This window comes from Giraffa tippelskirchi, chromosome 13, assembly GCF_054371585.1.
Source record: "Giraffa tippelskirchi isolate mGirTip1 chromosome 13, T2T-mGirTip1v1.2.pri, whole genome shotgun sequence".
NCBI classification, from domain to species: Eukaryota; Metazoa; Chordata; class Mammalia; order Artiodactyla; family Giraffidae; genus Giraffa; species Giraffa tippelskirchi.
The window spans coordinates 6388639-6410036 of NC_137287.1; the positions used below are offsets into that span (position 1 = coordinate 6388639).

At 57.4% G+C, this 21398-nt stretch overlaps 2 protein-coding genes across 8 annotated transcripts; both read left to right on the top strand.

Moving 5' to 3' along the window:
* The first annotated feature begins 3131 nt into the window (after positions 1-3131).
* SLC12A9 (solute carrier family 12 member 9) lies at positions 3132-16486 on the top strand. Of its 4 annotated transcripts, XM_081552966.1 has the most exons (16): positions 3132-3799; positions 5416-5462; positions 7583-7781; positions 7900-8122; positions 8331-8465; positions 8789-8920; positions 9542-9850; positions 10685-10792; positions 10911-11022; positions 11547-11704; positions 11817-11899; positions 12066-12190; positions 12347-12539; positions 12701-12875; positions 13102-13248; positions 15208-16486. In XM_081552966.1, exons 4-16 carry the CDS (start codon positions 7942-7944, stop codon positions 16092-16094), a joined length of 2745 nt encoding a protein of 914 aa, XP_081409092.1. In that variant the 5' UTR covers positions 3132-3799; positions 5416-5462; positions 7583-7781; positions 7900-7941; the 3' UTR covers positions 16095-16486. The 4 variants fall into 4 exon arrangements, with proteins under 4 accessions (XP_081409092.1, XP_081409093.1, XP_081409091.1 ...); XM_081552967.1 differs by lacking the exons at positions 3132-3799; positions 5416-5462 and having other exon boundaries at positions 7024-7781; XM_081552965.1 differs by lacking the exons at positions 3132-3799; positions 5416-5462; positions 7583-7781 and adding an exon at positions 7024-7145.
* Positions 16487-16876: 390 nt separating this feature from the next.
* TRIP6 (thyroid hormone receptor interactor 6) lies at positions 16877-20674 on the top strand. Of its 4 annotated transcripts, none has more exons than XM_081556192.1 (9): positions 16877-17087; positions 17200-17465; positions 17557-17682; positions 17928-18314; positions 18630-18723; positions 18831-19000; positions 19711-19889; positions 20151-20271; positions 20404-20674. In XM_081556192.1, the coding sequence occupies exons 1-9, from the start codon at positions 16979-16981 to the stop codon at positions 20533-20535; spliced, it is 1584 nt and encodes a 527-aa protein (XP_081412318.1). In that variant the 5' UTR covers positions 16877-16978; the 3' UTR covers positions 20536-20674. The 4 variants fall into 4 exon arrangements, with proteins under 4 accessions (XP_081412318.1, XP_081412319.1, XP_081412322.1 ...); XM_081556193.1 differs by having other exon boundaries at positions 17338-17465; XM_081556196.1 differs by lacking the exon at positions 17928-18314 and having other exon boundaries at positions 17338-17465.
* Positions 20675-21398: the final 724 nt, after the last annotated feature.

Here is a 21398-nt window from a genome sequence, read left to right on the forward strand (position 1 = left end):
ACCCTGACTGCCAGCCAGGGAAGTCCGAGCCAGAAGCGTTTTACGCAAAGAAGTGACATCGTCAGATGAGTATAGAAAGTCCTTGCTTGGCTTGTACAACTTTGGAGAATAGGTTGAAATCGATCAAGACTGAAGGCAGAGAAACCACATGGAGTTCTTCAAATGACAGTGAGGGCTTGAACTGACATGGGTGTGTATGTGTGTGAGGGCTTGAACTGACATGGGTGTGTGTGTGTGTGTGTGTGTGTGTGAGAGGGCTTGAACTGACATGGGTGTGTGTGTGTGTGTGTGTGTGTGTGAGGGCTTGAACTGACATGGGTGTGTGTGTGTGTGTGTGTGTGTGTGTGTGTTGGAGTTGGAGGAGGATTCAAAAGATGTCAGGGAACTAGAGTGGACAGGACCCGAAGCCTGACATGGGTGTGTGTGTGTGTGTGTGTTGGAGTTGGGGGAGGATTCAAAAGATGTCAGGGAACTAGAGTGGACAGGACCCGAAGCCTGGCTGGGAGAGGGAGGAAAACTGAAATCAAACATGATTCAAGTTTCAGACTTGGGCATCTTGGTCAGTCAGTTCAGTTCAGTTGCTCAGTCGTGTCCGACTCTTTGCGACCCTATGGACTGCAGCACGCCAGCCTTCCCTGTCCGTTGCTAACTCCCAGAGCCTGCTCAAATTCATGTCCATTGAGTTGGTGATGCCATCCAACTATCTCATCCTCTGTCATCCGCTTCTCCTCCTGAAATCTTTCCCAGCATCAGGGTCTTTTCCAATGAGTCAGTTCTTTGCATCAGGTGGCCAAAGTATTTTAGCTTCAGCTTCAGTTATCAGTCCTTCCAATGAATATTCAGGACTGATTTCCTTTAGGATTGATTGACTTGATCTCTTTGCTGCCCAAGGGACTCTCAAGGGCAATCTGATAGGAGCTAGTAAAAGGGAGAACACAGGGGCAGGGATGGGGGCATGCTGGGCATGCTGTGTTTCAGATCCCTGTGTACCTTCAGGCATCTGGGCCAGAAGTCAACTAGATCTGAGCTCAATGGGTCTGCATGCAGCTCAGAGAGCTTTTTGGCTGGAGGTACTGGTTTGGGAGTTATTGTCACATGATGGTGATGGAAACTGCTGGGAGTGGGAATGAGGGGTGTGGAGGAGCTGCAGAGATTGAGAAGACTAAGGAAAGCTTTACTACCTATTTCCTCTTCTTTTCCCTCAAACAAACATTAGCGTATTTAAAACATAACAACCCCGTTAGAGGGGCAGGATGGGCGTTATTATGATACCCACTTTAAAAATGAGGCAGGCTCAGAAGGTTAAGTGACCTGTCCAATGCACTCAGCTAATAGCCAGCAGGTGGGCCAGACTCGGCACTCAGCACCAGGGTGGCCTTCCAGCTCCACCTCCAAGGACCTGGAGGACACCTGTGCCCTTTCTCTCCTTCCTCTCTCACACAGGCCAGGCTGAGGGCACGTCCCTCTCTCGGTGGCCTTGGATGCTTTCCCTCCTGGAGCCCCTACTTCCCACTAGCCGTAAATGAGGGTGTAATTTACCCCCTAACATTCACCAGAGCCTTGTCCAGCCAGGGAAGGCTCTGGGGACAGAAGAAGGGGCCCTGAGCACTGATGGAGTGGCAGGGGACTGAAACAGCCAGGACTGGGAGCAAGCATCAGTGCCAGCTGATCGGAAGGAAGGCAGGAGAAGGGCAGAGCTCAGCGTAGGGGCCGAAGCTAGCTGAGGCTACCCGAGGCCAAGGAGGTAGAGATAACGGAGGCTAGGAGGCTGGGGGCCAGAGCATAAAGGGAGGGGTGGGGAGGTAGTGGAGGGGGGAGAGGTAATGGGAGGCTCATTGTCTCAGCAGGGGGAAGTCTTTTGTTTCCTCTCTTCCCTTGGCAGCCTGACAGGATATGAGGCCAAGCCCCCTCTCCATGCCAGCATCCCCCCACCCACTGGACAGGGCCATTCCCATACCATTGTGTCCATGACAGAGATGGGGGCAGGGGCAATGGCTCTAGGAGGGAATATAAGGACTCTGCGTGTCTGGGGGCTAGGCTACCAAAGCTCGGAAGAGACCAGAAGCCCCCGGGCTGGTTCCTGAGCTTGGCAGGGAAAGCTCCGTGGCTGGGGAGGAGCAGGAAGCCAGGCCAGGGTGGGGCCCTCACCGAGGGTAGCAGGTCGGGCCAGGGGGCGGTAGGCTGGGCCCCAGAGGAGATGACGCAGGGCTTCAGTCCTCTCCCAGCCCCCACCACTCCAGCCTAGGGGCCTGAGAGCTCACCTGAAATCCAGTGTTCCCCCCACCCCCTCCATTCCCTACGGCTGACATCACCCCCACCAGGACTGCTGGGATCTCATAGAGCCCAGCAAACTGTAGTGTCCTGCCTGGGCCTTGCACATCCACTTTACGGGACTCCCTCCCTCCTTCCCCGAGATCCAAGAGTTTGGCCTCCTGCTCTGGTCCTCCAGGAGCCCTGGAATTTCATCCCTCCCCTCCTCTCCCTCCTGGGTCATTTTGCTCCATCAGCTGTTCCTGCAGGAAGGGCGCCCTGCTCAGCCTCGCCTCTCTTCCCGAGCCTTTTGTTTGCTGGGTCTGCAGGAAATTGGAGGGGCGGTGGCCAAGGGCTCATCTGCCCCTGGGGCCTGGGGGAGGGGGGGGGTCGGGAATCACACGACTTAATCCTGGGGAGCTCACGGCGGGAGTAGAGAGGGTGGATCTCCGGGGAGGTAGCATTTAGAGCCTGAACTCGGAGTGGGGCACCTGGAGGCGGGGATTGGGCGTCCTGTCTCTGAGGGGCGGTCCGGGTGTGTGTTAGGGGATCCCTAGAACTGGAGGCCGGCTGGATACCCCGAGATGTCGTAACAGGTAGACCCGGGAGCCAAAAGGAGGGGAGAAAAACCTAGATACTGAATCTCGCAACGGCATCCTACAAGTCTCGGATCCGGGAACCCCAAGTGGTAGGGAGACGGCAGGCAAGTCAGACAGAGCACTTTCTGAGGATTAGTTAATTCCTTTCTCCTTTAAAAATGGTGGGGAAGAAGACCAACACATACTCTCTGAATTCGCGCCTTGCCAGGACGCAACCGCAGACTAGGCGGCGGCGCGGACGCTCTAGCGAGCCGGCGCCCTCTCGTTGGTTGCCTTCTTTCTGAGGCCCCTTGGGCGCCGCCATCTTCCAGTCCCAGCGGGCGGGGCGGGGCCAATGCAGTCACGTGAGGAGTAAGCCCTAGATTTGAGATGGTTCCCTGAGCAGTCAGTGAATGGTTCTTGAGGGCCATTCGGGTTCCCGGGACTGTGAGAAGTACCACAACTAGAGCAGCGAAGCAAAGAGAAATTCCTGATTTGTGCAGCTTAACTTCCTATTGGGAGCTTAACTTTTTGTGGAGCTTAGCTTTATATTTCTCAGTGAACACGAGAAACCAGTAAACGACACTTATTAGATGGTGTTAAGCGCTATGGAGAAAAAAAAAACAGGACAGAAGAGGAAAATAGGAAAGTGGGATGGGAAGGAAGGCGTAGTTCAATTTTAAGTGGGACTGGCAGAGAAGATTTCACTAAGAAGATAATATTTGAGTCCAGAAAACAAAGGAGACTCTTCGGGCGTGTGCTCATAGCGCCTTGTGGTTGGACCAGCCCAGAGGTCGTTGTGGGGCAAGGTCAGGAGAGGTGAGGACGAGATGAAGATCCGGTAGGGCTTCATGAGTAAGGTACCCATGTAATATATAGACGACTTCCGAGCTAAAGAGGTGCTGTTACTACATATGCCAAGGCAACAGGCATAAACTGTGGTAGTCGGACTGTAGTCAGTGAATCAGGAAGTAAGTATGGTTACCGTAGGTATGGTTACCGTAGGTATCAGAGCCTTTGACATTTATTCTGAGGAGAATGGGAAACCACTGGGCAGTTTTGAAAAGGGTAGCGTCCTGAACGGACACTTACTTTACTAGCATAACTAATCTGTTAAGAATAGACTGTAGTTGTTCTGTCGCTCAGTCGTGTCCGACTCTTTGCGACCCCATGGACTGCAGACTGCCAGGCTTCCCTGTCCTTCACTATCTCCTGGAGTTTGCTCACACTCATGTCCATTCAGTTGATGATGCCATCTAACCATCTCATCATCTGTTACCCCCTTCTCCTGCCTTCAGTCTTTCCCAGCACAAGGATCTTTTCCAACCAGTCAGCTCTTTGCATCAGGTGGCCAAAGTACTGGAACTTCAGCTTCAGCATCAGTCCTTCCAATGAATATTCAGAGTTGATTTCCTTTAGGATTGACTGTAGGGGCCAGGGCAGAAGCAAGCACACCAGTTAGGGGGCTGTTGCAATAATGCAGACAAGAGATGATGGTGACCTGGGCTAGTGTAGTATTTGCGGTTGGATACAGATTGTATTTTAAAACTACCGGCCAAGGAAATTGTTATGGGTTGGATGTGGGTTGTGTGAGAGAGTATTCGAACATAACCCCAAGGTTTTTGACCTGAGCAACTGGGGAAGTGGGACAACCACAAGAAGAGTGGACTGTGGTCAGGTGTTGGATTTTTGACATACCAAGTTTGAGTTGCCCATTTGATGTCCAGGCACAGGTGTTAGCATGTTCTTGGACATACATACAGTTCAAAGTTCAGAGTAGAGATCTGGGCTGGAGATACACCCTTTTCGGCACTACTATAGAGGAAGTATTTCAAAAGAGGAGATTGGATGAGATCACCAAGGGAGTGGGTGTAAGTGGTTAAAAGAAATCTGTGGACTGAGCTTCTAGTGCTCAATGGAGCCTCTGGTCCAATGGGGCCTCTTGGCTGTTCTTCTAAGAGAAGAGGAGGGGCCAGCAAAGGAGACTGAAGAGGATAGTTGCATTTACCAGGGCTGTGATTTTGCCGGAAGGTGTTATAAAGTGAGTGAGGGGTAAGGCAGTGCTTTTCACTGACTGTGAACTCTAAGCTGAGTAACAAGGGAAGTGAGTGGAGGGCAGTGGGCAGAGAGCGGGATCAATGAATTGGGAGTCCAGTGAGGTGGAGGATTGCTGGGGTCAGGGCATGACAAGGACCCTCTTTTTCATCAAACTTCAGTCAGGTTCTTCTGAAACCTCTTCTGGACTTGGCCTCCGCCTTGGCCCTCATCCTTGCTGGGCATGCCTAGCCCAGTTCAGAGAGAATCCATCCACCCTTCATAATTGATCACCCTGGCCTTCCTTCAGCAAGGATCCTGTTAAGTCTCTTTAGCTAGAATCCCCCTATGCTTGGTGCTTCCTCTTAGTAATTTTCCATTCACTGACCCCCTCATTCTGCTTGTTGGCTATAAATCCCCAGCTTTCTCTGCTGTGTTTGGAGTTGAGCACATTCTTTTTCCCCTATTGTGTCTTGACACCTATTGCAGTAGCCCTGAATAAAGTCTTCCCTAATGTTTTAGTAAATGTCAGATTAATACTTTTCCTCAACAGGCATAACTAGAAGTGATGGACGAAAAGAGGAAGAGGTCCAGTTATTGGTAATGATAAAGTCTAGGCGTAACCATTGGGTGGGATGGAGGGTGAGATCTATGCAGAAGTGGAGTTTAAGCACGTGCCAGCCCAGAGTGTTGGAAGTCTCATCAATGCGGATATTGAAAGCAAAAATTGTAATAGGAGGGATGTGAGAGAGACCCTGGAGTCAAGCTCTGTGTCGTGGGTAGCAGGGATGACTGATGAAAATGCCACAGTTTACTGCTCATGAGACCACTGCCTGGCAAAGCCACATTTGCACTGGTTTGAATCTCTTCCTCTCCTAGGGAAACGTTACAGCTAATTTACAGCCAAAGCCCAGTGGCAGGAAAAGCAGTGTTCATTTCCTGAGGCTCAAATGACAGTGTAACCACAAAGGCCTCTATGAAAGTTAGGAAATTATTACTGAAGTTCTCCAAGCTTCAATTTCCTATTGTGAAAAATAGAAATCATAGCAGGATCCACCTCACAAAGTGCTTATGCATATTTAATACAGTACGGTATGCAGATAGTTTGTTGAACATTTCAGTATTGTTCTCAAGTGCCTATTCAAGTTTATTGAACTCGAACAGCGACCTTATGCAGGAGGGCCTATCTACAGTTTACGGATGTGATGTTGCCAGATAGTGCCAATGTTGACCGTACCTGTAAAGAGTTGAGGTGGGCGATGGTGGTTTAGTCACTAAGTGGTGTCTGACTCTTGCAAGCCCACGGACTGCAGCTTGCCAGGCTTTTCTTGTCCATGGGATTTCCCCAGCAAGAATAGTGGAGTGGGTTGCCATTTTCATCTACAGGGAATCTTCCATTTCTTTCTCCATGGGAGCTTACCGTCCCAGGGATTGAATCCGCGTCTCCGTCTCCTGCATTGCAGGCGGATTCTATATCGCTGAGCCACCTGGGAAGGCCATAAAGAGTTAGGAGGGGAATCCTGACTCCTGAAGGTTCACAAGTCCTGTAATTCCTGCTGGAGGGGGCAACCTTGCAGGGAACCACGAGAGCGGGCGGGGGACGAGACTGAACCAAGGCCAGCGCCTCCAGGGCTCGCCAATGGCGCCCTCAGGTGGTGGAAGCGAGGAGAGCAGCCGGTGGGCTGGACCCGGCGCTAGGGGAGGGCGCCGCAGGGGTGAGGGCTGGGGCTGGAAACTGGTGCACTGGACGGGGGATCCCGGAGGCTGAAAGAGGCGGACCCCTTAAGGCGTAGGCTTAAAGGGCCCCGCCTTCCTAGCGGCGCACCTGGGCCAGGTGTCGTGGCCCCGCCCACCTGCCAGAGGCCTTCCGCCGTCAGGGCACGCCCCTTTCAGTAGCGTCACCGCCCAGCTCCGAGTGGGGCCCCGCCCACGCGGCGGGCGCTCGTTTGCACCAGGGTGATGGGTTGCAGTGGGAGCTGTGGCCCACACCGTGCCGGAGACGTGCGTCCGAGGGGCGACCCCAGGCAGCACCCCGATCGCACGTGGGGCGGGGAGCCGCGCTGCCAGCGTGAGCTCGGTGGGGCGGGGCTTCCCCCGGGCTCGCCCACGGGGCGGGGCCGGGCTCGGGGACCAATGGGGCGCGTGTGTGCTGGGGGTGGGCAGGCTCCGGGCCTGGCATCCCGGTAGCCGCAGCTGTCTTTTCCGGCACCAGGGCCCCCTCAGCCAGTAGCAGACCCCTCCCGCTCTCGGGGATCACCCCCGAGCGGCTGCGTCCTCCAGTGGGTGAGTGAGGGCGCTGCCACACCCGGTTGCGCCTGGCCGGGGAGAAGCGAATCTCGGCCCGCTCCAACCCGCCCCGGGGAGAAAGTGGGGAGGAACCGGTGCAGAAAGGAAGACCACCTTGTGTTGCCGGCCGATGATGTTTTTGTTTTGGTCTTCGGGGAGTGATGGGGACGGTAGAGTTTGGGGGATGCCTTGTGTGGGTGGGAGGAATCTGGTGAGGTTAAAGAGAGAGGAGGTTGTCTGAGATGGGCTGAGGGAAGAGGGTTGATGGAGGGCGGGGCTTTGGAAGGTTGAGAAGTTTCCTATTGCCAGGGGTTGAGGTGATTGCATGGAGGATCTTGGGGGGCAGCTCAGGACCCCGGAGGAACGGTTGAGGAGGGCCTCCTGTCCATAACTCACTTCCCCTTTGAGGGATTTGCTTCCTCTTGTGCTGCTAGTTAAGAAGGTGGAGGATCTTTGCACCTTTCCAGAGCCACTGCCATCCCTCCTCTCAGGGATATGGGGGAAGGGGTAGCCCCAGGAGCTGGGAGGGGCCTTGGTACCCAGTCCTGAGGCTTGGAGCCTGCCATTGGTGGGGCAGTGGCCAGGATCAGCCTGGCTCCCTGCCCCCATTAACTCTTGGAGTTGCTAGTGAAGGTAAGTGTGAGTGTGAGTGTGTGTGTGTGTTTCCTTTTGGAGGAAGTTCTGGGTGCTTGATTAGAGGTGTTTTGTGGAGTCTCCACAGAGCTGCTTCCACTCAGCAAACTCTTTACAGGCCTGGTAACCCGTTGGTGGCTTCCTCTGCCCGCTCTCGACCATGGCCAGTGAGAACTCTCCTCTGCTGGCCTACCGGCTCCTGGGGGAGGAGGGGATTTCCTTCCCTGCCAATGGGGCCGGAGGTCCTGGAGGGGCACCGGCCCGGAAACTCTCCACCTTCCTGGGTGTGGTGGTGCCCACAGTCCTGTCCATGTTCAGTATAGTGGTCTTCTTGAGGATTGGTGAGTTGACGCTGGCTTACTCGAGGGTGGGACTGGAATGAGGTTGGGGAAGGGCCCTGGCAGAAGCTGGTGAATGAAGGGCTTGGGAGAGGGGCTCCGTGTGGCCTTGGGCTTAGCTCTGCCCTGAGGTAGCTGATGACCGGGTCCGGGTCCGGAGAGGCAGGAGGGGTGAGCCGCTGTCTGACTTGCTTTGCCACTCCTGTCCCAGGGTTTGTGGTGGGTCATGCTGGTCTGCTTCAGGCTTTGGCCATGCTCCTGGTTGCCTACGTCATCCTGGCCCTCACCGTGCTCTCTGTCTGTGCCATCGCCACCAATGGAGCTGTGCGAGGGGGCGGAGCCTACTGTATCCTCAACCGTGGGTGGACGGTGGTCTGGGCTCTTCTGTCTTATGGGGGGAGGAGAGGGCCCCTGCATCTCCTGGGGGGCAGGCCAGTTCTAATGAACATCCAGTGGACAGGTTGGTATGGAGAAGGTCACCAGCGCGGCCTTAGGTCACGTGGCTTGGGAGTGGCCACACCAGGACATACTACCTCTGGGAACAGTCCCATGTGTTCAGGGAGACAAGGCCTGGAGGGCCAGCTGCGCGGTGCTTTGTGCCTGGGCCCTGCCTCCCATTCCGGTTCAGTTTCTTTTCCCTTAACACTCACCCCCTACTTCCACTTTCAGTCATGATCAGTCGGACTCTGGGGCCTGAGGTTGGCGGCAGCATCGGCCTGATGTTCTACCTGGCTAACGTCTGTGGCTGCGCCGTCTCCCTGCTGGGGCTGGTGGAGGCCATACTTGACGTCTTCGGGGCTGGTCTGTGCTCCCCACTCTGGTCTGGGCGGCCCCAAGGATTTGCAGGGTCTGGGATTCTGGGATCACGGCAGGGGGAGAAGCCCTCTCCCGGGAGAGACGCACTTTCTTGAGTGCCTGCTGTGTGCCCAGCCTCATGCAGACATCCTAGAGAATGGCCTGGCCCATGAGGAGCTCGCCATCTAGTCGGCGGGGGGAGGGCAGGCTGAGACTCTGAAAATTGACAAAGCAAGATTGCTGGTACCCCCCAGGGAGGGCTAGGATGCTGGAGTACAGTTGGGTGAAGTGTTAGTCTCTCAGTCATGTCTGACTCTTTGCGACCCTATGGACTGTAGCTCGCCAGACTCCTCTGTCCATGGGATTCTCCAGGCAAGAATACTGGAATGGGTTGCCATGCTCTCCTCCAGGGGATCTTCCTGATCCGGGGAATGAACCTGGGTCTCTTGCATTACGGGTAGATTTGTTACTGTCTGAGCCACCAAGGGAGTCAGTTGGGTGGGGGAGTGGGAAAGATGGCCTTTCTGAGGACAAGTGAGCCAAAGATGGGGTCTCTGCCTGCTGAGTTATGACTGAGGTCCCTCCTTGGAGGCATAGCCATCTAACTGTGTTCCTTCCTCTCTGCAGATGCCTCGGGGTCCAGTGGCCTCCGGGTCCTGCCCCAGGGCTACGGCTGGAGCCTGCTCTATGGCTCCCTGCTGCTGGGCCTGGTGGGTGGGGTCTGTACACTGGGGGCCGGCCTCTACGCCCGGGCTTCCTTCCTCACATTCCTGCTGGTCTCCGGTTCCCTGGCCTCTGTGCTGGTCAGCTTTGTGGCTGTGGGGCCCAGGGACATCCCATTGGCCCCTCGGCCTGGCCCCAATGGCTCCTCCCTGCCGCCCCAGGTCGGCCACTTCACTGGCTTCAACAGCAGCACCCTGAAGGCTAATCTGGATGGTGAGCTGGGTGCAGGGGTCCTGGGGTTCTCAGGGCAAGGGGTGAGCCCGGTGGGGTGACTTGGAACCTCTGGATGAGAACAGATGTCAGAGATCATCAGTGGTGAGAGGTCTGGACCTGGAGCAGTGCAAGTTGATTAGAATCTGTTGGGCGTGTGTTGGCCGCTGTGTGTTTGGCCCAGCGGAGCATAAGAATGACCGCAAGACAGTCTCTGCCTTAGAGGAACTTGTATAATTGGAGAGATAAGATGTACATTCAGGAAACAAATTGCATATTAGGATGGGGTATGATTCAAGGAGATAAGAATCACAGAGGAGTCCAGAGGAGGGAGACCTGGGTATGGGCTGGGTGGGGGGGGGGGGTCAGTGAAAGCCGGTGGAGCTAGAAGTGGCCTGAGTGGGGCTGGGAAATGCACTTGTATTTGTTTTGCTGTGTGGGTCTTACCTGTGGCATGTGAGATCTAGTTCCTTGACCGGGGATTGAATCCGGGCCCCCTGTATTGGGAGCTTGGAGTCTTAGCCTCTGGACTAGCAGGGAAATCCCAGGGGTTGGAAAATTCAGATAGGAGGGCGAGGGAAGGCATCTAGGGAAGAGCGTGGATGAAGGTGTGGAGGGAAGAACAGAGATGCATGGGGGAGAAGGAGGAGATGAAGTCAGCTGAGCCAGGGCCAGAGACAGGGGTCAGGGCTGGGGTCTTGGTGAACTGGTCAGGGTGGCGGGGAGGCAGGGAGTGTGTTTTAGAATAGGAGGGGAGGGAGGCGGGGCCAAAACGCCTGGATCCCTAGGAAGGCTGCTGACACCCTTTCGTCCCTGGGAATGATCCCTCCTCCTCAGCTGGCTACGCCAAGGACTATACCACGGGGGCCATGATGACCTTCGCCAGCGTCTTTGCCGTTCTTTTTAACGGCTGCACGGGCATCATGGCTGGGGCCAACATGTCAGGTGAACGTCCCTGGGGGAGGGGGCTGCCTTGCCACCTGGTGCTCCTACAAGGTGCTGCGGGGGCTCAGGGATGCTGGGGCTGGTGGAGGACCCTCCCCCTCTGCTCCCTTCCCTCCAGGGGAGCTGAAAGACCCCAGCCGGGCCATTCCTCTGGGCACGATTGTCGCTGTTGCCTATACTTTCTTCATCTACATCCTGCTTTTCTTCCTCTCCAGCGTCACATGTGACAGGTGCCCGGGCACGGGGTGGAGTGGGGTGTGGGAACAGAGTCGTCACACCTGGTTCACCAAGTGAAGCACTGGCTGGGGGGCGGGAGATGCCCACATTGTTGGGGTGCGTGGAAAATGGAGAGTGAGTCGGAGCTGACGCCTGAAATGGGAGGGCTGGCTACATGGTAAGAGCCCACCGGAAGCCAGCATTTGCTTCGTGCCTGGTGCTGCTGTCAGTACTTGGTCTGGGGGTGGGGCTTGCTAGTCAATTTGTGGCTCTATAAATATTTGGCCTCTTGTGCCTATACCACTGGGAACGTCCACCCTCTGATTAAATCCACAGCAGCCCAATGACAACCAGTGAATGCCCCAGTCTGACCCCCAGGCCCAGTCGATCTATCAGTATGATCCTTGAGGTCAGGGCTGGGGTCAGTCCAGAACACCCAGTGCTGAACCTGCCCAGTGTTGAGAGCACTGTTCTCATCAGGTCCCTGGGGGTGGACGCACCTTTATATCCTACCTCCTCCTCCTCTCCTTGCCTGTAGGGTGCTGCTACAGGAGGACTATGGCTTCTTCCGAGCCATCAGCCTGTGGCCCCCTCTGGTGCTGATCGGGATCTACGCCACATCGCTCTCCGCCTCCATGAGCTCCCTCATTGGTGCCTCCCGCATCCTCCACGCCCTGGCCCAGGATGACCTCTTTGGTGGGCTTCCCCTGCCTCGTGCGGGTCTCTGAGTGCACCTTCCCGCGTCTGTCTCTGTCCCCTGCTCGGCCCCGGGCTCACCTTTCTGCCTGCCGCCTTTCTGTTTGCACAGGATTGATCCTGGCGCCGGCCAAGGTGGTATCCCAAGGGGGGAATCCCTGGGGAGCTGTGCTGTATTCCTGGGGCCTTGTGCAGGTAAGCCTGCCTCCTCAAGCTGCCCTCACCCTCAGCGCCTCTTGTTACACTCCTGGGACCGGGAAGGGTTAGGGGTGCGTGCGGGGAGACGTGCCCTGAGGAGGCAGGATGTGTTGGCGTTTGACGGGGGTGGGAATGGACGCCCAGTCTCTCGGTCCTCGTCCAGCTGGTGCTCCTGGCCGGAAAGCTGAACACGCTGGCCGCCGTGGTCACCGTCTTCTACTTGGTGGCCTACGCTGCCGTGGACCTGTCCTGCCTGAGCCTGGAGTGGGCCTCGGCCCCCAACTTCCGGTGAGAGAAGGAGCCACCTGTGTGTCCCCAGAGGAAGGGCAGGAGTAACGATGGGAAGGCCTGGGACCAAGTGGGCAGATTTGGGGCAGGAGCGGAGAGGTGATGATGTGATGTCGGGGCTGCCCCAAGCGCTCTTCCTTCTCTGTCGGCCCCCAGCCCCACCTTCAACCTCTTCTCCTGGCACACCTGCTTGCTGGGGGTGGCCTCCTGCCTGCTCATGATGTTCCTGATCAGCCCCGGGGCCGCCGGTGGCTCCCTGCTCCTCATGGGCCTGCTTTCTGCCCTGCTCACGGCTCGAGGAGGGCCCAGCAGCTGGGGCTACGTCAGCCAGGCCCTGCTTTTCCACCAGGTCCGGGGAGCTGGTGGGGGAGCGCGGGGCGGGTTGGGGAGGGGAGGAGGCGGGTTGGGAACACCCCTGCTCCGGGGAGACCTCGGGTTGATTCCAATCCCAGGTGATGGAAGGGGACGCCTGCCAGAGCCCTTCCTCCCACCGCCTCCCCTTGACCCCAGGTGCGGAAGTACCTGCTCCGGCTGGACGTCCGGAAGGACCATGTGAAGTTCTGGCGGCCGCAGCTGCTGCTCCTGGTGGGGAACCCCCGGGGCGCCCTGCCTCTGCTGCGATTGGCCAACCAGCTCAAGAAAGGGGGTCTCTATGTGCTGGGCCATGTCACCCTGGGAGACCTCGGTCAGTTGCCCTCCACTCGCCACCCCCCGAACATCCTCTCTCTCTCCCTCTGGCTCCCAGATGCTGTTTGTGTTCTTGGTGTCCCCGAGACCTCTTGAGGTCTTCCCAGATCGCCCTTCCTACCGACCACGTCCCTGCCCAGACCCTTCTTTTCTGCCCACGTGGGATCTGGACTCGAGAAAGTACACGAGTCTGGCCCACACGTGTTTGCCTGCCTTCTCCGCAGACTCTTTGCCCTCGGACCCCGTACAGCCGCAGTACGGGGCATGGCTGAGCCTGGTGGACCGGGCCCAAGTGAAGGCCTTTGTGGATCTCACCCTCTCGCCCTCCGTGCGCCAGGGGGCTCAGCATCTGCTGCGGATCTCCGGTCTTGGTGAGCTGCCCTGGGCCCCCTCCGTGGCCCCTCTCGGTCTCTGCTCCCCTCCCCACGAGAGTAAACCACAGATTGCAGACTCCAAAAGGAATGCACCGTCTCGTGCAGACAGGACTTGATTCTCAAAGATAAAAGACAGTGTGTGAGGAGGTCTCCGAGGAACTGCCTTAGGACTAGAGATGGAAGGACACGGCTCTTTTGGTTTCTTTCTGACCCATGATTGGGGCACAGGCTCTGAGGAGTGTGTTGTCTTCCTGGGGACAATGGGAGAAGGATTTGAGGCTGGACGTTGCCCCCATCAAAATCCAGGGCAGATGCTTTCTAACCACTGGAGTTCAGAAAGAGGAAGACTGCGGTCACCGATGTGGCGGACAAGGTTTTGTGATGAGACAGTATCTCAGCTGAGCCTTGAGCAGGGAAGGGGGAAGTGACGTAACTAATGAGGCCCCCACACACTATAAAGGGTGCCAAGGGTGGCAGGGGAGTGGCTGATGCTCTCAGATGGAGTGGAATGTTCCCGGCTTTGTGACCCTGTCGTCTGGCCTGGCACCCCACCTTCCTCCAAACCCCTGCTGAGCCGCCTCCTTCTTTCTCAGTCTTGGGACTAAGGTTTGCGCCCTCCCTGAGTGCTCCCTGAGTGCATGCTTCCTGCCCCACTTACAGTCTGGCTGAAGTTCAGGTGTTGGACATTGCCCTGCTTGCTTGGTTGGTGTCAATCAGAGCCCTGGAAAATGCTCAGGAGGGGGTGTGACTAGTTTAATTTGCAAGATCGGTTGGAGTTCCCACCTGGTAAGGAGTTCTAGGGGTGTTGGCAAGCATTATCAGATAGTATCAGATAGACCCTGCAGCATCTCCTCCAGTCCCATCTTTTGTGGGGGAGCCCGGACCTAAAGACTACTCCTTTCATGCAATTCATCCTGCTGAAAATAACTCACATAAAAAGGGAAAGGTTTCCTTTAAGCAGTCAGTTCCCCACATGGAGAATTTGATTTCCTGGTAGATTTTGAGTAAACCATTTGCGCCTTGAGAATGGGTCTTAGAAGAGCTCTGAGTCTTCCTGTAAACTCAACCCTGCCACAGGGGAAATGATCCCATCCCGTATTGGTTGTTCAGATGCTAAAGCCCAGGAGCTGTCAGCAGGGACTAGGAGCTTTGTGGTTGGTGCACCACCCACTTAGTGGCTAAGAGAACGAGCTTTGGTGCCCGAGACATCATGGTCACTTGCTGGCCCCAGTGTCTACCAGCCGTGAGCCTTTGGGCTAGTGACTTCGCCGCTCTGGGTCTCAGGTTCCTTATCTGTAAGAGAGGGTGAGTAATCGTCTCTACCTCATAGTGTTGCTTCAGGGATCTGATGAGTTAAAAATATGAAGTACTTTCAACAGGATGGGGTCCCTGGTCAGTGTGCAGATGGTAAGCTCACTGGGGACAGTGCTTTGGACAGGCCATTGTTAGGACTCTGCAGTCATAGAAACAGATTGTGCAGCCCCCCATCCTGAGCTCTCATCCTCTGCTAGCAGGGTCTGAGCGTTATATCCCGGGAGTTGAGGCCATGAGCTTGGTTAATCGGGGGGTCCCATCTGCCAGTGGAGTCAGACTTATCTCCCATCACGAAAAGGTGTGCGGCTGAAGCCTGGAATGAATGCATCCTACTGCCATGGACCAGAAATACTTCTTAGTTAAAGCAATCTTTAGGGCGCACTTTGCCTATTTCGGTGGGGGAGATTAGTCACGGAGATAAATCAAATAAATGCATGTGAAAGTGTTTGCGAACATGGAAAGTCATTATGCAAATGTGCATAATGTTGCTTTAAGAGGCCAAGCACAATGCACATGTCATACCTGATGGCTGACACACGGCGCTGTCAGCAGGTAGGAGTGGGCGCCTGTTAGCATGCTGTGAACTCAGCCCACCCATCTGATTCCTGTGGGTTCCTTCCCACCTACCTCTCTGCCCCCCAGGTGGCATGAAGCCCAACACGCTGGTCCTGGGTTTCTACGACGATGCTGCACCCCAGGATCACTTCCTGACTGACCCGGCTTTCACTGAGCCTGCGGACAGCACCCAGGAGGCCGGGGCCCCGGCCCTAAGCACCCTGTTCCCTCCACCCCGGGCTCCTGGGAGCCCCCGGGCTCTCAGTCCCCAGGACTACGTGGCCACAGTGGCAGATGCCCTGAAGATGAACAAGAACGTGGTCCTGGCCCGGGCCTGTGGGGCCCTGCCCCCCGAGCGGCTGAGCCGGGGGTCTGGGGGCACCTCCCAGCCGCACCACGTGGACGTGTGGCCCCTCAACCTGCTGCGGCCCCGGGGCGGGCCCGGCTACGTGGACGTGTGTGGCCTCTTCCTGCTGCAAATGGCGACCATCTTGGGCATGGTGCCTGCCTGGCACAGTGCCCGCCTCCGGATCTTCTTGTGCTTGGGGCCTCGGGAGGCCCCGGGGGCAGCCGAGGGGCGGCTGCGGGCACTACTGAGCCAGTTGAGGATACGGGCTGAGGTGCGGGAGGTGGTGTGGGGTGAGGGGGCCGCCTCCGAGGAGCCGGAGGAGGAGGAGGAAGGGGACTTTGTGAACGGCAGGCGGGGAGACACAGAGGCAGAGGCCCTGGCATGCAGCGCCAACACCCTGGTTCGGGCCCAGCAGGGGCGTGGTAGAGGAGGGCCCGGTGGGCCTGAGGAAGGGGATGGTGAGGTGGGGCCCGCCACCGCCCTCACCTTCTTGTACCTGCCGCGGCCGCCTGCTGATTCTGCCCGCTACCTGCGCTACCTGGCGCTCCTGGAAATTCTGAGCCGAGATCTGGGCCCCACGCTGCTCATTCATGGTGTCACCCCTGTCACTTGCACTGATCTCTGATGCCCACGCCAAGCAGAATGTCCAGGTCGGGTGGCCCACTTTGATTATAGGGTGAGAAGGGGAAGGGCTGCCTTGCGCCAGCCTGGCACGTGGGACTCTGCCGCTGGTGGATGTCTTAGGGTATGCTGGTCTCCTGGCCCCGGGTGCAGTTACTAACGCAGGGCAGCTGTCCCCACCACCTTCCCCGGGAAGGAGTCCACGGCCCTCCCTGCGGGCCTCCTTCCCTTCACCCGTGCCTTGACGGGGGCTGGGTCTCCGCTTGTGACTCTAGGCTACCTCAGTCTCCCCCCTCACCTTGCCCAACAGAGCCCCCCCCACCCCTGAGGTTGTGATGTTTTTGTTCTGTTTTATTTTTCTAACTGCTCAATGTGAATAAAAGATCAAAACACTAAGAGCCGGCTGAGCATTTCTGGAAGGGGGGTGGGTATGTGGGATGGAAAGAGGGAGAGATCTGTATGGGGGATGGGGACAGAGGGGCCCCGGAGAGACTCCCAGCAGGGAGGGGGCCACGTGCGGGACCCGGGGCGCCGGCCTAGGGGTAGGGGGGTGCTGGTGGAGATGCAGGCTGCCGGCAGCCCCCGGACTCTGGGGCTCCCGAGGAAAGCGCTCCCTGCTCGCAGGAGGGGGCCCTACTCGGGGAGGGACTCGGGGAGGGACGGCAGTTTAGGGCCTAGGGGGCCACGTGACCCTCCCCCAGGAATGCGATGATGTCACCGGGGGCGTGGCCATCCCCAAAATTGGGGAGGAAGGGGAAAAAAAAAAAAGCCAGAAAAAGTTTCTTTCCTGGAGTCCCAAGCGAGGTGTGGGACGGAAGAAGGGATCCAAGTCAGAGCCCCGGGGCTCTGTGGGGCCCGACCCGCTGTCTGGAGACCCCTTTTCAGACCATGTCCGGGCCCACCTGGCTCCCCCCGAAGCAGCCGGAGCCCGCCAGAGCCCCTCAGGGGAGAGCGCTCCCCCGAGGGGCCTCAGGGCCGCCCCCGGCCCACGGAGCAGGTAAGGCAGCCCCAGTGAGGCCCACAGGCCCCTGGGCCACCAGCGCTCTCAGGTCTGCCTTGTGGCGTCCACGCCCTGCTGAGCAGGCCCCTGCCGCCCCTTCCCCTCGCAGCCCTTCCTGCCCCGGCCCCATTCTCGGACCCCAGGTGCAGGGTGAGGGGCGAAGAGGGACCCAAGACGGTGGCCTCCGCAAGCGTCGTCACCCTGTCCTTTCTCATCCCCACCTTGGCTCTCTCTTCCCTCACCCCAGCGCTCCAGCCCCACTCCCGGGTCAATTTTTGCCCCCTCCCCTCTGAGCAGTGTTACCAGACCCCTGGGGGACCGGAAGACCGGGGGCTGGCCTGGGTGGGGTGCCACGGAGCACCCCAGCACTCACAGGTGAGCACGGGCACTGGGGGATGGGGCGATTCAGGGCAGGAGGGGAGACCGTGTGAATCGCATTTCTCCCTGCTTTTTGCTCCCTCCCCAGGGCCTCCCTCCAGACAGGGGGGGCTTGCGCCCGGGAAGTCTGGATGCTGAGATAGACTCCCTGACCAGCATGCTGGCTGAGTTGGATGGGGGTCGAAGTCACACCCCGCGGCGGCCTGACCAGCAGGTGACTCCCCTGTCCTGCTCCTGCCCCTTTCATCCTTGTCCTCTGCCCCTCCCCCCACAGCCTGATCCCTACTCTGAATCCCCCCCCATTCCTTACCCCCCCCACAAGCTCCATGTGAGGGATGCTCACTCTCGGCCTTTGTCAAAGCTGGTTCTTGCCTGGGTGCCCCAAGGGGTGGGGGGGTGCCTACAGATGGGTGTCCTGGAAATGGGCCCAGCTCACTCCCCCTCTGCGTCTCTCCCCAGGCTTACGAGCCCTCTGAGCCCCCTGCCTACCGCTCAGGCTCAGGTCCCCTGAGGCCGAATGGAGGGGCGCTTCCTCCCCCGCTGCTCCCAGGGTCCCCCTATGGGAGCCCCACTCCGGCCTCCTATGCTACGGCCAGCACCCCTGCCGGCCCTGCCTTCCCTGTGCAAGTGAAGGTGGCACAACCCGTGAGAGGCTGCGGCCCTCCCAGGCGGGGGGCCTCTCAGGCCTCCGGGCCCTCCCCTGGCCCCCACTTTCCTCTCCCAGGCCGAGGTGAAGTCTGGGGGGCTGGCTACAGGAGTCACCGTGAGCCAGGGTCGGGGGCTAAGGAGGAGGCTGCGGGGGTCTCTGGCCCTGCAGGCGCAAGAGGAGGCGGGTGCGGGTCCCAGGTAAGCCCTGGGCCCTGGGATTTTGGGTCCATCAAAGACAACTGGATGTTGACTGGGTGGGGTGCGGGGGTGGTTAATGTCGGAGGTCTGGGATGTTGGGGCTCTGGATCCCCTGTGGATGTGGGGCAGGTCAGGGCTAAAAGAAGGAGAGGCCTAGATCTACACCCTGGCTCCCAGAGGGGCTCCCCTGGACCCTGGGCTGGGACTTGTTCTCTGATAAGCTTTCGGCGTAGTACGGTCTGGTCACCTTTGGGACCCTTGGTGACAGCGCTGGGAGCTAGAGGTAGGGCCAAACCCCTGAGTCTCACCTCCCAGGTTCCCCTGAGCCAGCCTCCCGAGGAGGAGCTTGAGAGGCTGACCAAGAAGCTGGTGCACGACATGAACCACCCGCCCAGTGGGGAGTACTTTGGTGAGCTGACCCCCGACCTCGGGGAGGTGGGACTGCAGCGTCAGATGGACAGCAGATCCGGCTTCCCGGCCTGTAAGGAGGTTGACACTATCCCTCCCCGTCCCCAGGCCGGTGTGGTGGCTGTGGAGAAGACGTGGTCGGGGATGGTGCCGGGGTGGTGGCCCTGGATCGCGTCTTCCACGTGGGCTGCTTTGCGTGTTCTACATGCCGGGCCCAGCTCCGGGGCCAGCATTTCTATGCCGTGGAGAGGAGGGCGTACTGTGAGAGCTGCTATGTGGTGAGTGGTGGGGGCCGGGAGGGCTCCCATCCAACTACAATAAATTAGTTGGAAACTAGAGGAATAGGGCTTGAAGCAGGGGAACTGACACTGATAAACGAGAAGAAGGGATGAATGAAGCAAGTAGCTATACACTGGCTGCTGGAGAGGAAGGACGATGTTCCCTCATACGTGTGAAGCATTTATTTTATTTATCTTTGGCTGCGCTGGGTCTTCGTTGTTGCCAGCTGGCTTTCTCTAGCTGCGGTGCGTGGGCTTCTCATTGTGGTGGCTTCTCTTGTTGCAGACCACGGGCTCTAGAGTGTAGGCTCAGTAGCTGTGATGCATGAGCTTAGTTGTTCTGAGACATATGGGATCTTCCCAGACCAGGGATCGAACTCACGTCCCCTGCCTAGGTGGGCAGATTCTTAACCACTGGACCACTAGTGAAGTCCCAGGCATTTATTTTAGATTTACAGGAAGGTGCTAAATTCCCACAATATCCCGGTGAAGCAGATACTACTACTGAAGGAAAATGAAGCTCAGAGAGGTTAAGTAACTTGTCCAGGAAGCTGCAGTGCTGGGGTCAGTACTCAGATCTGTTCAAGGTCACCTTTCACCGAATCCCATGCAGGGGGCTACAGAAATAAGATGGGTGGGCTGGCCGGATGCCTGTAAGCGCTCCTGTGGGTCTCCCCAGCCCCTGACCTTCCTACCCTCTTTCCTGCCAGGCCACCCTGGAGAAGTGCTCCACGTGCTCCCAGCCCATCCTGGACCGGATTCTGCGGGCTATGGGGAAGGCCTACCACCCGGGCTGCTTCACCTGTGTGGTTTGCCACCGCGGCCTCGATGGCATTCCTTTCACTGTGGATGCCACGAGCCAGATCCACTGCATTGAGGACTTCCACAGGTCAGCCAGGTCCCCAGCTTCTGTCTCAGGATGTCTGGGCTGGTCTTTCCCATCTTCCTCACATCTCCTTCCTATCGCAGTACCAGCCTCTCCTGTTTGGCAACCCTGGCTGTGCCTCATTCTCTCTTTCCCTGAGATCCAAAACCCTACCTACCTTTGGCCTCTCTCGTCCCCTCCCTCGTCCCACCTTCTCTGGGCTCCATTGTTAGTCCCCTCCAACCCTGGGGTTTGACAGCCTCCTGGGTTCCCTTCCGCCCCCAGGAAGTTTGCCCCAAGATGCTCAGTATGTGGTGGGGCCATCATGCCTGAGCCAGGTCAGGAGGAGACCGTGCGAATCGTAGCTCTGGATCGCAGTTTTCACATTGGCTGTTACAAGTGTGAGGTAGGGGGGCCTGGGCAACAGGGGCGGGGGGGAGGGTTATTGGGGTCCAGGGTGCTGGGTGTGGTAAAGCATGATGGAGAAGGATCTCACAGGTCCGGGCCTGATGGAAAGCTGTTGCTTCTTTCTGAACAGGAGTGTGGGCTGCTGCTCTCCTCTGAGGGTGAGTGTCAGGGCTGCTACCCGCTGGATGGGCACATCTTGTGCAAGGCCTGCAGTGCCTGGCGTATCCAGGAGCTCTCGGCCACCGTCACCACTGACTGCTGAGTCTCCCCAGGAGCACCTGCTGTGCCCTCCCTTCCCATCCACCACCCTCCCTGACAACTACCTTTATAACTTTGTCACCAAATGCTGTCTCCTCGTCCTCCAGTCATGAAATAACAATCCCGCCAGAGTTTACAAAACACTTTGAAGTCTGTTGTCTCATCTGAAATTCTCACATCAGCCTAACACAAGCAGGCTGTGGTGACTGGCCTGCATTTTTAGCTGAGAAGTGAGCGCCTCAGGTTGCATCGTTCCCAAATGGCAGAACCAAGATCAGAAGGGTCTTCCTACTCCTGGGCCAGTTTTTTGCAACTGCATTGTACACTCTTTTAAAAGTAGTTTCTGTAAAGACACTCCCCACCAACCCGCCCCCAAACCCTGGGAACAAGGCTGCAGTATGTGCAAGAAAGGCAGCATTTCCTAAAGTCTTCACACTCAACTCACTGAACAAGGACTTTTTTGTTATCCCTGGGGTGGTGGTGCATTTAATCTGGGGCAGCCCAGATCCTGCTTGGCGGTCAGGATCACAACCTACAACCGATCTCATAAAGGTGCTGGTTGGGGTCTGCCACTTTTACTTAAAGATGGGGTGCCTTTGTGGAAGAAGAGCAGGAACAATGGGTTTTGCAGGTAGCGCATACTGACGACCAATAAAGGCTGGTTCTCTGGTGGGATCACAAAATGGTGGGAAATGCTTTAAAATGGTTGCTGTATCCGCGAAAACGGAGGAGTCTCTAAACCTCTCCCCTGCGCAAGGGAGAACCATTCCTGATGAAGTCGGTGGGCTCCGCGATTAAACATAGGGGGAAAGTGGCTGAATGCCAACTGGTTTAGACTTCGGATACATCCGGGGAAGCGCGACCTCC